This window comes from Salvia splendens, chromosome 13, assembly GCF_004379255.2.
Source record: "Salvia splendens isolate huo1 chromosome 13, SspV2, whole genome shotgun sequence".
In the NCBI taxonomy this organism is placed as follows: Eukaryota; Viridiplantae; Streptophyta; class Magnoliopsida; order Lamiales; family Lamiaceae; genus Salvia; species Salvia splendens.
The window spans coordinates 32,231,124-32,244,747 of NC_056044.1; the positions used below are offsets into that span (position 1 = coordinate 32,231,124).

At 37.0% G+C, this 13,624-nt stretch overlaps 2 protein-coding genes across 2 annotated transcripts; both read right to left on the reverse strand.

Annotated features, from left to right (window-relative positions):
* Positions 1-508: 508 nt before the first annotated feature.
* On the reverse strand, positions 509-5,448 carry LOC121759910 (protein INVOLVED IN DE NOVO 2-like). Its single transcript, XM_042155484.1, has 7 exons — positions 5,187-5,448; positions 3,603-4,536; positions 3,333-3,514; positions 2,994-3,083; positions 2,619-2,906; positions 2,097-2,306; positions 509-915 (listed from the first exon to the last, which is right to left on the reverse strand). Exons 2-7 carry the CDS (start codon positions 4,513-4,515, stop codon positions 679-681), a joined length of 1,920 nt encoding a protein of 639 aa, XP_042011418.1. The 5' UTR covers positions 4,516-4,536; positions 5,187-5,448; the 3' UTR covers positions 509-678.
* Positions 5,449-6,896: 1,448 nt separating this feature from the next.
* Positions 6,897-13,333, reverse strand: LOC121761948 (protein INVOLVED IN DE NOVO 2-like). The gene is made up of 6 exons (XM_042157661.1): positions 10,120-13,333; positions 9,850-10,031; positions 8,699-8,788; positions 8,317-8,604; positions 7,947-8,156; positions 6,897-7,358 (listed from the first exon to the last, which is right to left on the reverse strand). The coding sequence occupies exons 1-6, from the start codon at positions 12,494-12,496 to the stop codon at positions 7,122-7,124; spliced, it is 3,384 nt and encodes a 1,127-aa protein (XP_042013595.1). The 5' UTR covers positions 12,497-13,333; the 3' UTR covers positions 6,897-7,121.
* Between the last annotated feature and the right edge of the window lie 291 nt (positions 13,334-13,624).

The window sequence follows — 13,624 nt, forward strand, 5'->3', positions numbered from 1 at the left end:
AATTTTGAATTTTCTCAATTGATCCACATTTACATTTTCCAAATTTTCAATTTTTAGATCAATTCGGTCTTCGGCAAAAAAAATTGATTTGATTTTTGTCATACCTACTCACATTGTAGGTCGGGTTCTAATCCAATCCTAGCGCCAAACATGGCCTAGTCCGAATTCAATTTGACCCAACTTGAATTTAACCCATTTCTCACACACATGGTCCATCCATTCTATAAAAGTAACATTTGTTGTTAACAATAATACAACTTGTATTAAATACTAACAAAAGATGTGTAATTAAATTCACCAATATCTAAGTCAGCAAAGGGAAAAATTCCATCAAGTTTAAGGTTCAGTTAAAGATGAAAAGTACACAACCAAAAGATTGTGAATTGAATCACCGACTTAAAAAGGTTTCTGTCAAGATCCAACTAGAAGTGTTCCTTGAGGAAAAATAATCTACAAGAATTATAGAGGTTTGTAACACATATATTTGATAAAATGAAGGGATGAATAATGATGAAGTGGAGAAAATGGGTTTCATTAGCTGCAGATTGTTTAAAATGTCACGCCTAAATAGTGGATGGCGATTGAGTCTCCCATACTAAGGTGTCCACGATCATAATTCAATTATTTCCATAGGAAGGTTTATACTACAACAACTTACCGACGGCTCGGCTCTGCTCTTTAATCCATCCCCCTCTTTTTCTTATGGAACTTCCACTGCTTCAGCAGCAGCGCGACTCCTTCCTTGAGGGTGGCCCTCCTACCCTCGTTATAGTTCCACAGTTCAGAAGTAATGTACGTCCCACTCGGGTTGTATTCATTTATCTCGATGAGAGCGGCCGTCACAGCATTGTAGACCGCTGCACCGTAGTTCTTCTTCAGGTCTATCAGCTTCTCATCATCTTCCTTTATCATAGTCTGAACCAACATAAAAAGCCTGTTTAGATGGCACAATAACTTAAAAAAGATGTGAACTACTAAATTAGAATATTGTATATCAGGAATGGAGTTGATCGTCATTTTCACTTCCGACTGAGCTAAGCAGAAGAGTAGCATGCATCTTGACCACAAAATGCACCAGAACCAGGCTTGTAACTTCCATTCAGTCTAGTATGCGGCCCAAATTTACATTTGGACTCGGTGAGTTCGAACCTACTTTAGTGAGTTTACTATCAATTCTAATTATACTGATATCTATGCGCCACCAAACAACAGCCAAACTGTACAGTGGAATGCCTGATGGTTTATGATAGGAAGAAACAAAATTAAAAATTCATCGTATTAGATGGAGTAGTATGAAACTAAGTGGAAAGCAGATAATGTTGTATCAGCCAAGTAAAACCACTACATACGTAGTATATAAGATAGGTAGATATGAAATTCAGTTGGAGCACGTGACGTTGGAACATCCAACACAAAAACAAATGGCCTAGAAAAAAAAGAGAGAGTAGACTAGGGAAAGCAATTTTGGTGGTGTAATTATTATAAGTAGAAGCTTTAGAACATTTCATAAAGCATGGGATAGTTATGGCAGTCGCATCTACTCATCTACTCTCATCATATTAGGTCATTGTTGACATCGATAATGCACTAGCACTGCTTATGAACTGAATAAAGAGTTGAAGTATAAGGTTTGCAGAAGTTTAAGAAGAGAAGCAGGTCATATTTTACAGCGGGGCTACAAGAAACCAGTTTGGAACTGTACATGAATCACCACAAGATTTATACAGAGTAACGAATAACAAGGAATTTAAGGATACATGTAATGTCATAATATCAGTACAGAAATTAAATCCTGGCATTAGAACATGTATACACACACTGACTCACATGCATGCATATTAATTTATACATCCAGAGTGCCATCAGTAAATTCAAACCTCCATAATTAAGAGGAGAAGTTAAACTAGCTAAAAACTCTAACCTTTTTCAACTTTCAGTTAAATCTTTCAAATCATATGGACCTATAGCATAAGTGATTAACAGAAACAGAATCATAAAAGACAAAATTTTGTTGTAGGAACAAGACCATAATTAAAAATAAAATAAATTGTGATGCAATAAGGTAATATTTGATCTGCATGTGCTAAACGGCATACCTGTTCCTTGCCATTAGTGATGACCACCTTTAGAGGATGCCATCCTGGATCTCTAAGATACTCCTCCCACAGGGAGCACAATTCTGAAGCCCTCTCATCTGCCTCAGCTTCATTATACTTCCTCTTCATTGCATCATGAAATGGCTTGTTATCAAGTTCCCCCATCCTCTTCACGCCAATATGAGAATTTATTGACATATCTTTCAAGCCCTAGGAAAGCCAGTATCCAATATAAAGGAAGGTAGACAATTAAAAAAATGCAAAAAAATATTGGCATGGAAAAAATGCAAACAGTGTAGGAATCGAATATGAAGATGTAGGAGCAAATTAGATGGAAAAACAGTGGCTTTCCTTCGGAATTTTTAAAATACCAAATCATCATAATTTCAAGTGTGGAGAGATACAAGATTAACCATAATTATATATTCATGCGTGTGTGCCTGTGTGTGTATACACACAAAGGGACAGCGAGGAGTGAAATCAGTTCCCACGTATGAAATTTAATAGGGTTAAAGAACTAACATTAACCATTTCCTTCCGAGCATCCTGTAGCTCATCATTACTCTTGCGCTCCTGTACGATTAAAGATTGGTTTAAATCTTCCAGACTCTCAAGGTCTCCTTCCTTCTCCCTTAAGGCTTTGAGCAGCAAGTCAACTTGATTTAACACTTCTAAATCACCTTCATCTCCCATGTGCTTCATAACATTCACTTTGCCTCTCAGCTGCTCAATTTCAAGTTGTACTGCTTGTTTTGCATCCAATTGTTTCTCCAACATAATGATCTTCTTATGAAGCTCCTCCTTTTGTTTCTGAAATTACAAAGCCAGCATAGAATTTCCTATAACTATCTGAACTTCACATTTGAAAGAATTTCAAGTATCAGAATGACTAAATACCTTCTGTTCGTCTGCCAACCTCATTACTTTTTCATCAGCCTTTCTTTGTTCCTCAGCAGCAGCTTGCAGGGAGCAATTTTTCACTGCATTCTGGAAAGGAGCACAAACGAGGAAAACAGAGGTTAGTTGAAGAATATGCCAATAGCTATGAGGACATGGTGGACAGGAACAATGTGAACAGTGCCAGTGGCAAGAGGTGGTCGTTTCATCTAATTTTGAATCAATCAGTCAATATTCAACAACCAGAACTAGGTACCAAAGTTCTCAAAATTTGTGAGAAGGGAGTATGGGGACAAGCAAGGAATGCTAGCTTTCAAAAATATTGAACATATGAAATACCTGTTCAAGGTCCTCTGATAGCTTTTTTCTCTCAATTTCATTGTGTGTCTCACGTTTCATTAGTTCTTGACCTCGGAGCTCAAGATCTCTCTTTTGGGTTTCCAGTTGGAATTTTAGCTTTTCATGGTCACCAAATATCCTCTTAAAATGGTCTCTGGCACTTGACTCGATCTTTTTTATCTCTGACAAACACAAAATGAAAGAGTACATCAGTTTCAAAAGTACATAAAATTTAATTTGGAATAAATAGAAAAGTTATACATAAAAGACCTTCATTATACTCTTGATGAAGATTATCCTTTTCCTTGATCAACTGGCTTAGAGAGCTTTCAGTCTCCTTGTATTTACTCTCCATCTCTATCAAGTGCATTTTCTTTGCCTCAATTACATTTGTTAAATTGCCTACAAGCTTGTTTGTCTTTCGGGCTTCTTCTTCCATTAGATCAGATACGGTTCTAATGTCACCTATCTTACGAAGATTTTCTCCAACAATGTTATTAGAGTTGTAATCATCTCCACGAGCTACCCATGCATAAAGATCAGATTTTTTTTCGTTCTTTACCAGCCAATTCCTCTTCCCATGATGCTTAGCCTCATAATATTTCTCAAAAGACATGGCGTTGGTAAATCCAGACCAGTCCTTACGAAATTCAACAACTGCAGTTCCAGAATGTCCTTGGTAATTCCACAAAGGTCGCACCCTAGTTGGATTAAATCCTTTACTTGCCAACTCATCCCGCAATTTACTACCACTCGCCCCCACATAACGACCATTCTGAACGCTGGTTGGTATGTTGACAACGATGCCAATCCATGGCCAGACAAACATCTCATCACGATCCTGGTCTGCAAGAGCTTCAACTTCATCTGAAGGCTTTGAAGGGCCAGCTACAGGATCACTTTCCAAGTACTTAGCTAGGGCAAGGTGATTTGCCTTGTCTTTTCCAGTCCTTTTCTGTGAACTGCAACTGCCAATTGAAGTTGCATGCTGCAAGAGTTCTTTATGATGGAAGTCTTTTCTTTTCTTCGTAGGGCAGAACGGGCAATTGTAAACCTGATCAGCTAATTTAACCAGGTGTTTACCATTCTTCAGTTCTTCATATGCCTTCTCTGCGTACTCCTCAGTCTCAGAGTCACTAACATCGGTATCTTCACCAGAACTATGCTCTACCGAACTTCCCATGAGTATCAGCTCTTGGTCCAACTGAAGTTCAAAATTCATCCCATAAGTTTATGACTCGACCATAACACCAGAAATCAAATGAATGAAACAGTTTCAGCAACAACAAAAGCAAATTAGCACAAAACTTGAAACAATTAAATTACTTTACAAAATACCAAGGAAGCCACATTCTACCATTCTGCTATATTAATATACGGATATTTACATGAAATTCACCGATGAGCTGACAAGTGAAATTGCAAAAGTATCAGCACGACACACCAAATTTCACCTTTCACAGCGAGGCAGTTCTAATTCAAAATGAAATTGCATTACCTCCTTCAGTCTATCTTTCCTATTCTTTCAATTTCACAAATTTGCAGAGACAACAACTGAAACTAGACATGCATTACATCGATAAAATCGCCACATGCTACAACACTCAGGATCTAAGCTGAATTAGGCACAACCAGTACCACGCTCCACCACATACATAGAAAATGACAAATTACACGGAAATAGCTTCCGACTTCCAATTCCTTAAAAAAAATTGGTGAATCAACAAAGCAAAATGATTCTGACACAAATTCGGAGCCGGATTTGTTAAATGCAGCTGCACACGACCAAAATTAGCTGAAGATATGCTGCAATTCAACATCCACATTTACGCAGAGAGATTAACGGAATACTACCTGTCAATCGACGATTCACTGCGCGACGAACGCCGGAGGTAAATTGAAATCAGCGTCCAGAAATGCAAATTCGTTCGGTTGAGATAGAGAAAATTGAGTGAGTAAGAGAGAGAGAGAGAGAGAGAGAGAGAGAATGATTAATGAGTCAAAGAAGCAGTGAGAGGCTTTGGGGTTCACAGAGCACAGTGAATCACTGATAACAGAGCACTCAGAAAAGTGTGAGAAAGGTGTGATTTATGATGCGTTGAGTACCGGCGAATCGGTGATGCTGTTTGAATTATTGTTTCATAATTAATTCTATGTATTTTCTTACCTAAAAGAGAAATGTTTTATTTTTTTATTTATTGTTTTGCATGAAATAAAAAGATTTCCAAAGTGAAATCTCCCTTTCTAACCTAAATATGTGGATTTTCTAAAAGTGTTAAGGTAAAAAGGAATATTGTTTATTTCTGGAAAATAATAAGTAGGTAGTTTATGTACATTCATTCGAAACAAAAATAAAAGTTAAAGACTCGTGAATTACTTTATTTGTCCAAAAAAATAGTTTATTTTGTCATTGTGGAATTTTCACAAAAAATAGTCTCATTTCAAAAAATTGCAACTTTCACCTACTTTATTTTTTATTCTCTTTTTCTCATACTTTTTCTTTTAAGTTTTTCTCATTCTCTTATTTTACTTACTTTTTTTCTACTTTTGTCTTACTTTTTTTTCTCCTCTTTTACTTTTTCTCCTCTTTTTCATACTTTACTCTTTTTTTCTCTCTCTTACTTTATCAATTTCTCATTAAAAACTCATGTCCTTTAATAATAGACCTATTTTTCTTGGACGAAGTAAGTCTAATTATTGAGTAATTCAGTTTTAAAAAAAAATTGGTCCAAATCACAAAATTTAGTCCATAAATTTTAACTGCGAAAACTAACAAATTCGACCAAAGTTTGTTATTTTAATGTCAGTAACTTCATTTAAAATTATTTTTTCTCATTTCTCACACAAAGTTTCCTATTTTAAACAATAATTTATTTATTATTTTTTTCAATATTATGCCAAATGTGTGGAATCAATGTTTTATGTGTTTTAGCACAAGATTTCAGTCCAAATAATCTCATATTTTCATTTAATTAATAATATTTGGCACATAATACTCCCTCCGTCCCATCTTACTCGCACTTTTCACTCTAAGCCGTAAATTTGAGAATGATTTTTTAGTGTAATTAAATTAGAATTTTAAATGTAATGAGACATCACTTAATAAAGGAGCTCTTAACTTAATCTAACATATTAATTAAATACATTAATTTTAACTTAAACTATAAATAGTGTAAGAAGTTTGTGACGAGCCGAAAAGTAACAGTGCAAGTAACATGAGACGTAGTGAGTATTAAGGTTAACTAGTGGTAGAAGAATGTCAATGACTTGATGAAATCAAAACTATCTCCTCGAAGTATCATCAATATTCCTGTAGAAAACTTAGTCTTTTCATAGTTCGAGTGAAATCCGTCAAATATTTGTATATAAGAAGAAAAATTGATAATAAGGTTATTGGTCCTAAAATCACATATTATCGAATAAAAACAATAAATTTGTATACAAATTTTGCAAAAATAATTTTATAACATGTTCTCAAATAAAAATAATAAAACTATATTATTGCCTTAACAGACATAATAAGGTTATTGGTCCTAAAAATCACATATTTTTGCTGAAAATCTCTTTTACACTAACATGAAAGTCAGATTATTCTTTATTTTGTATAGCATTTTATTTGTTTAACATCATCCCCAATTCATTTTCTACCATGACTAAAAAGCCATGCTCATTCAAGTCAAGGCTGAGCAGACCCTCGTGCCCCCCCCCCCCGGGTTCCACCGTGCTACGGCTGAAAATGAATGGAACAACTCTAAGCTACTAAAAGTACAACAACATGTTCCAACCCTATCACTCCATCCCCCTCTTTCGCCTGTAGGACCTCCAATGCTTGAGCAGAACCCCGACTCCTTCCTTGAGGGAAGCTCTCCTACCTTCTTCGTAGTTCCACAGTTCTGATGTAACGTACCTCCCGCTCGGGTTGTATTCGTTTATCTCAGAGAGAGCTGCTGTCACAGCATTGCAAACTTTGTCACCATAATGTTCTCTCAGGTCTCTCAGCTTTTCATCGTCTTCATTTATCACAGCCTGAAACAAAAAGACGAGAATTCTTTGAGAGAATTGTTCCATTTTCCTCTTAATAGATAAGCCGATATAACAAGTAGATCAATGTATTATCAGTCAAAGTATGAACAAAAACTGTTTTGTAACTTTAATTTGGTTAATATATGCTGCATTCACATTTCACAAATGTATGATGCATGACAACTTATATCTTGAACTGGCTTTAAAAATTAAGTGTGTGTGTGTGTGTGTAGAGTGAGAGAGGATTCAAATCCTATAGCAATTAGAAAATCTCATCTCCAACAGAGTTACAGAGATGATCATGTACCATTTATTTGGTCATTTCCTACTGCATATTTCAAGCTTTGTCAATAAAGAAGTGGCACACAAATGAAGCAGTAGCGAGCAGAATAAATTGTTCACTATGTTATAAAAACAACACAATGTGAAATTTGTAAAGGATTGAAGAAGAGGAGATGGAGCAATCAGGAAAATAGAGAGAATATAAAAATTGACCTAGTTCAGTTATGCTGTTCGAGAGAGCAAATAAAAAGGATATAAATTGCAGTACACAAATTATTTACTAGGTTAACATACGCTTTAACAGGATACCTGATGCTTGCCGTTAATGTAGACCACCTTTATAGGATGCCATTCAGGATCTCGAAGATACTCCTCCCACAGCGAGCATAGCTCTGTTGCCATTTCGTCTGCTTGAGTGTCACCATAAATCCTTTTCATTACATCGTGAAATGGCTTGCTATCAAGCTCCCCCATTCTCTTGACACCAATATGAGCATTTATTGACATATCTTTCAGGCCCTGGAAAAACAACAGTCTCATGAGCTACTCTTATCTTTGTAGTCATACATAGATTGCCAAAGAATGAGAAAATAAGATAAGCTAAATGCAAAAGCAAATGAGAGGCACCCTGAGGAGCGAAATTTAGTTCCCATTCACGAAAAACAGTTATAGAACTAACATTAACCAATTCTTTACGTGCATCCTGTAGCTCGTCATTTTTCTTGCGCTCCTGCACAACTAAAGTGTGGTTTATTGCTTCCAAATCTCCAAGCTCTCTCTCCTTCTCTCTCATGGCCTTGAGGATCAAATCAACTTCATCTAACACTTCGACACCACCTTCATATTTTATGTGTCTCATGACATTCAAGTTTCCCCTCAACTGCTCAATCTCAAGCTCTAATGCTTGTTTCGCATCTAGTTGTTTCTCCAGTAAAATAATTCTCTTACGGAGCTCCTCCTTTTGTTTCTGAGACCAAAAGCCAGCACACATTCGTCATAATTGATTCAACTTCATCCGAGAAAAAAAGTTCTATATAATATAGGAAAAATAATAGTAATACCTTTTGTTCCTCAGCCAACTTCATTACTTTTTCATCCACCTTCCTTTGTACCACAGCAGCAGCTTGATTGAATGAATTTTTCACTGCATTCTGTTAAAACAATTGAAAGCAATTGGTCACAAGGAAGAATTCTGTAAGATGATCATTATTCTCGGACATAGTGCACATAAATAAAATCCAATTTTCTCCAAATAGCCATCAAGTGTTAATGGTTTAATAGATGTGTGTGCAATGTGATAGAACCGATGTTAATTTAAGAGAATAAGCAGAAGGATGGATCTCTCATACATGATACATTTCATAAGAACAAAGAGTTTGTCTTTAGGACAACGCAGAGTACACAGAGATGTATAATAAATGACCTCTGGTTACTAACACTTGGTACATGACCCAATTAAATAAATATTAACACCAGGAAAGACCAATACATTGTGAATGATGCAGTGAATCACATCTTACTCATTCTGATAAAAAAATATTAAACACACGTAGCCAATGGAAAGAACTTGATCATTTATCCATCTATTTCTCATTTTACAGGTAAAACTGATAGTATAAAACTCAAAGTCAGACTGATAGAGTACCTTTGAAACATTACCAGGGCCCGTCAAGCTACATGCAGCATGCTTGATGGTAAAAATTGGTAATGGTAAGGCTCAGGTAAATGTAGATGGATCAATTTAATAATCATTGTAGTTATTCTAAAAGTAGTAACTAATAAAGATAAGTATATGGAGTATCAATTATGATATCGTGCAATCTATGAATTGAGAAGCTTTCTTATCATTTAATATCATTTATTGTATCAAATAGTGATAATATAGTACATTTTATCTCATTGAATTCATTTAAATAGACTAAAGAAAATGTAGCTAGGGATACAAAGAAACACACGGACAAATTGTAATGTGACTCTAACAAATAAATATTTAGCACTACAGAGTGTATTATTTATGTTGATGTGGGACTTGAAATTTACCTGTATACATGCATATAATGAGTCCATGAATTTATGTCGATGTGGGACTTGAAAATTACAACTAACGTTTGCATGGTAAAAAGCAAATATAGCAACATGGATGCATTTATATAATTTGCCATAAGTGAAGATACAACTATAAACCATGATATCTTAGAAATATATGTTACACCTGTTCAAGGTCTTCAGCAAGCTTTTTCCTCTCGATTTCGTTGTGTCTCTGCCGTTCCATCAGTTCTTGACCTCGGAGCTCAAGATCTCTCTTTTGAATTTCCAGCTGAGATTTAAGCTTCTCATGATCATTGGATATCCTTTGAAAATGATTTCGGGCACTTGACTCAATCTTTTTAATCTCTAATCAACATGAAAGGGCATATGAGGTTTACAACTTCATGTAATGTTGAGTTATGTGGAATAAATCCAAAATTTATACATGAAAAACCTTCATTGTGAGCTTGACGAGTATTATCATTTTCCTTGATCAATTGGTGCAGAGAGGTTTCTGTCTCCTTTAATCTACTCTCCATCTCTAGCAAGAGCAATTGCTTTGCCTCAATAGCATTTGTTAACTTGTGGATAAGCTTGTTGGTCATTCGAACGTCTTCTTCCATAATACCTGAAATGGTTCTAAGATCGCCAATTTTTCGAAGATGCTCTCCAACAATGTCATTTGACAAATAATCATCTGCACGAGCAATCCATGCATATGGATCAGATTTCTTCTCATCCTTTGCCAGCCAGTTTTTCTTTCCATGATGATCAGCCATATAATCTTTCTCAAAAGACATGGCATTGGTAAATCCAAGCCAATCCTTACGAAATTCAACAATTGCAGTTCCAGAATGACTTCCATTGTTCCACAAAGTTCTTACTCTAGTTGGATTAAGCCCTCTACTAGCCAGCTGATCCCTCATTTTACTACCACTCTCCCCCACATGACAACCATTGCTAAAGCTAGTTGGAATGTTTACAACAACGCCAACCCATGGCCAGACAAACAACTCATTATATTCATGGTTTGCAGCACCTTCCTCGCCATAAGGATTTGAAGGGCCGGCTCTAGCAGATATTTCAGTTTTTAAAGACTTGGCCAACGTAAGGACATCTACTTTTGGAGAAGGATTTGAAGGGCCAGCTCCAATAACTATGTCCTTTTCCAAGTAATTAGCCAGTGCAAGGTGATTTGCCTTGTTTCTTTCTGTCCTTTTCTTTGAATTGCAACTGCCTATTGAATTTGCATGCTGCCAAAGATCTTTATAAATGAAGTCTCGTCTTCTTGTGCTTGGACAGTAGGGGCATGTAGTGGTCCTTCGAGCTTCTTCTCCCATAATATCTGATAAGGCTCTAAGATGTGCAATCTTGCGTAAATTTTCTCCAACAACACTATTAGAATTGTATTCATCTGCGCGAGCTACCCATGCATGAGGATCTGATTTTGTGGCGTTGTTCTCCAGCCAATTTTTCTTCCCATGAAGGTTATACTCATAATCTTTCTCAAAAGACATGGCATTAGTAAATCCAGTCATATCCATACAAAATTCAACAAGTGCAGTTCCTGAATGGCCTTGGTGATTCCACAAAGGTCGAACTCTGGTTGGATTAAATCCTCTCTTTGCCAACTGGTCTCTCAATTCACCACCACTCTCCCCCACATAACGACCATTGCTCAAGCTAGTTGGAATATTGACAATAATCCCAATGCATGGCCAGGCAAACATCTCATAATGGTCATGGTCTGCAAGGACATCTACCTCGTCACAAGGCTCTGAAGTGCCGGTGGCTTCTTCACTTTTCAAGTGATTAGCCAGTGCTAGAGCATCTACCTCTGGTGAAGCCAATGAAGGGCCAGCTACAGAAACTACGTTCTTTTCCAAGTACGTAGCCATTGCAAAGTGATTTGCCTTGTCTGTTGCTGTCCTTTTCTTAGAGTTACACCTGCCTATTGAACTCACATGCTGCAAAAGATCAGTATAATCAAAGTCTCGCATTCTTGTATCAGGGCAGTAGGGGCACGTGGTGGTTCTTCGAGCTTCTTCTCCCACAATAACTGATACAGCTCTAAGACATGCAATGTTCCGTAGATTTTCTCCAACAACATTATTAGAAGTATATTCATCTATGCGGGCTAGCCATGCATAAAGATCAGGCTTCTTGGAATTGTCTGCCAGCCATTTCTTCTTTCCAAGATGATTAGCCTCATAATCTTTCTCAAAAGACAATGCATTGGTAAATCCAGTAAAATTCATATCAAATTCAACAAATGCAGTTCCAGAATGGCCTTGGTGATTCCACAAGGGTAGCACACGGGTGGGAAAAAATCCTTTACTTACCAACTGATCTCTTAAGTAACTACTACCACTCTCCCAACTACCATTGCTAAAGCTAGTAGGAATGTTGACAATTATTCCAATACAAGGCCATACCAATACCTCACGATGGTCAATGCCTGCAAGGACATTTACCTCATTTGAAGGCTTTGAAGGGCCTGCTCCCGCAGCTGTGTCCTTTGCCAAGTACTTAGCCAGTGCACGGTGATTGGCCTTGTTCTTTTCAGTCCTTTTCTTCGAATTGCAACTTCCAATGGAAGTTGCATGCTGCAGAAGGTCTGTGTACCGGAAGGACCCTCCCCTTTTCTCAGGGCAGTACGGGCACGTGTAAGCCTGGCCAGATTGCGTAACCTGGTGTCTACCATTCTTCAGTGCTTCATACATCTTCTTCACATGCTTCTTAGCTTTAAAGCCGCCAACATCAGTTTCTTTTCGAGAATTATGCTTCACATGAGTTCCCATCAGCTCCATGTAATCCCAAATCCCATCCATGAGACTACTATCAATCTAGTCGAAAGCCACTACCAAAATACAACTCAAATGAAAGGAAGAGTTCTTATGACAGCTAGAGGCAGACACACACCTAAAGGGTTGCAAACTTGCAATTATGTGCAACACTAACCTCTATGCAAATTCAACATTCATAAACTAAATTTGGAAGGGAATATACCAAATAAGCCAAGACACTGGAAATATCACAACTTATTTAGCACAAAGTTAAAAAGATACCTAATTTCTCCTACAGTCTATCTTTTCCTTTTTTGGATTTTACAAATTTCGAATGAACACCGGCGAAATCATATATATTCATAAAAAATAAAATTAAAAAAAAAACGCAACTCAACTCTGAGCCCAATTGGGAACCGCGCTCCACTACATCTACCGGAATTAAACAAATAAGAGTAAATATACTCTCAATTCATCAAAATCTCGCCGGACCTACAAATCGGCGAAGCAGATACAAAGCCGGGGTTGAAAATGCAAGTGAAAAAATACGGAATTTGATAGGAAATACACGTGCATTACACATACATGCATACGAATTAGAAGAACATCGACGAATGTGGTGAAAAATGAACTCAGAGCCTCGGATTGCCCAGAACGCTGGAATCTTCACTGATAAATTAAGAATAAATCTAATTCTTGGCAACAAAAGAAATTTGGATAAGAATTAATCTCGTTTAGGAAAGGACCAATTAATCTCGTTTAGGAAAGGACCACGAGCTATTGGAATTGATTTGCTAGGAGAGATATGACTCAAACGAAGAAGAAGACTGTTCACTCTGCAAAACGGTCAGTGCCCCTATAAAAACGGGATGGGATCCCCTGCTGTGGTGGGAGCACAGCAGGGGCTGCTGCCCTCACCCAAACAAATTTTTTATATTAAATTTTTTTTTTTTTATAATACAAATTTATTATTAAAAAATTTGGTTGTGTGAGGGCAGCAGCCCCTGCTGTGCTCCCACCACAGCAGGGGATCCCCATCCTATAAAAACGGGGATGGAGCAGGACCACTTTTACTCCCGGCTCCTCAGGCAAGAGCACGACACCCACCCACATTCGTGCTCTTCCACAAGAATGAGCTCAAGGGGTCTCACCATTCTATTATTCAATTTAAAT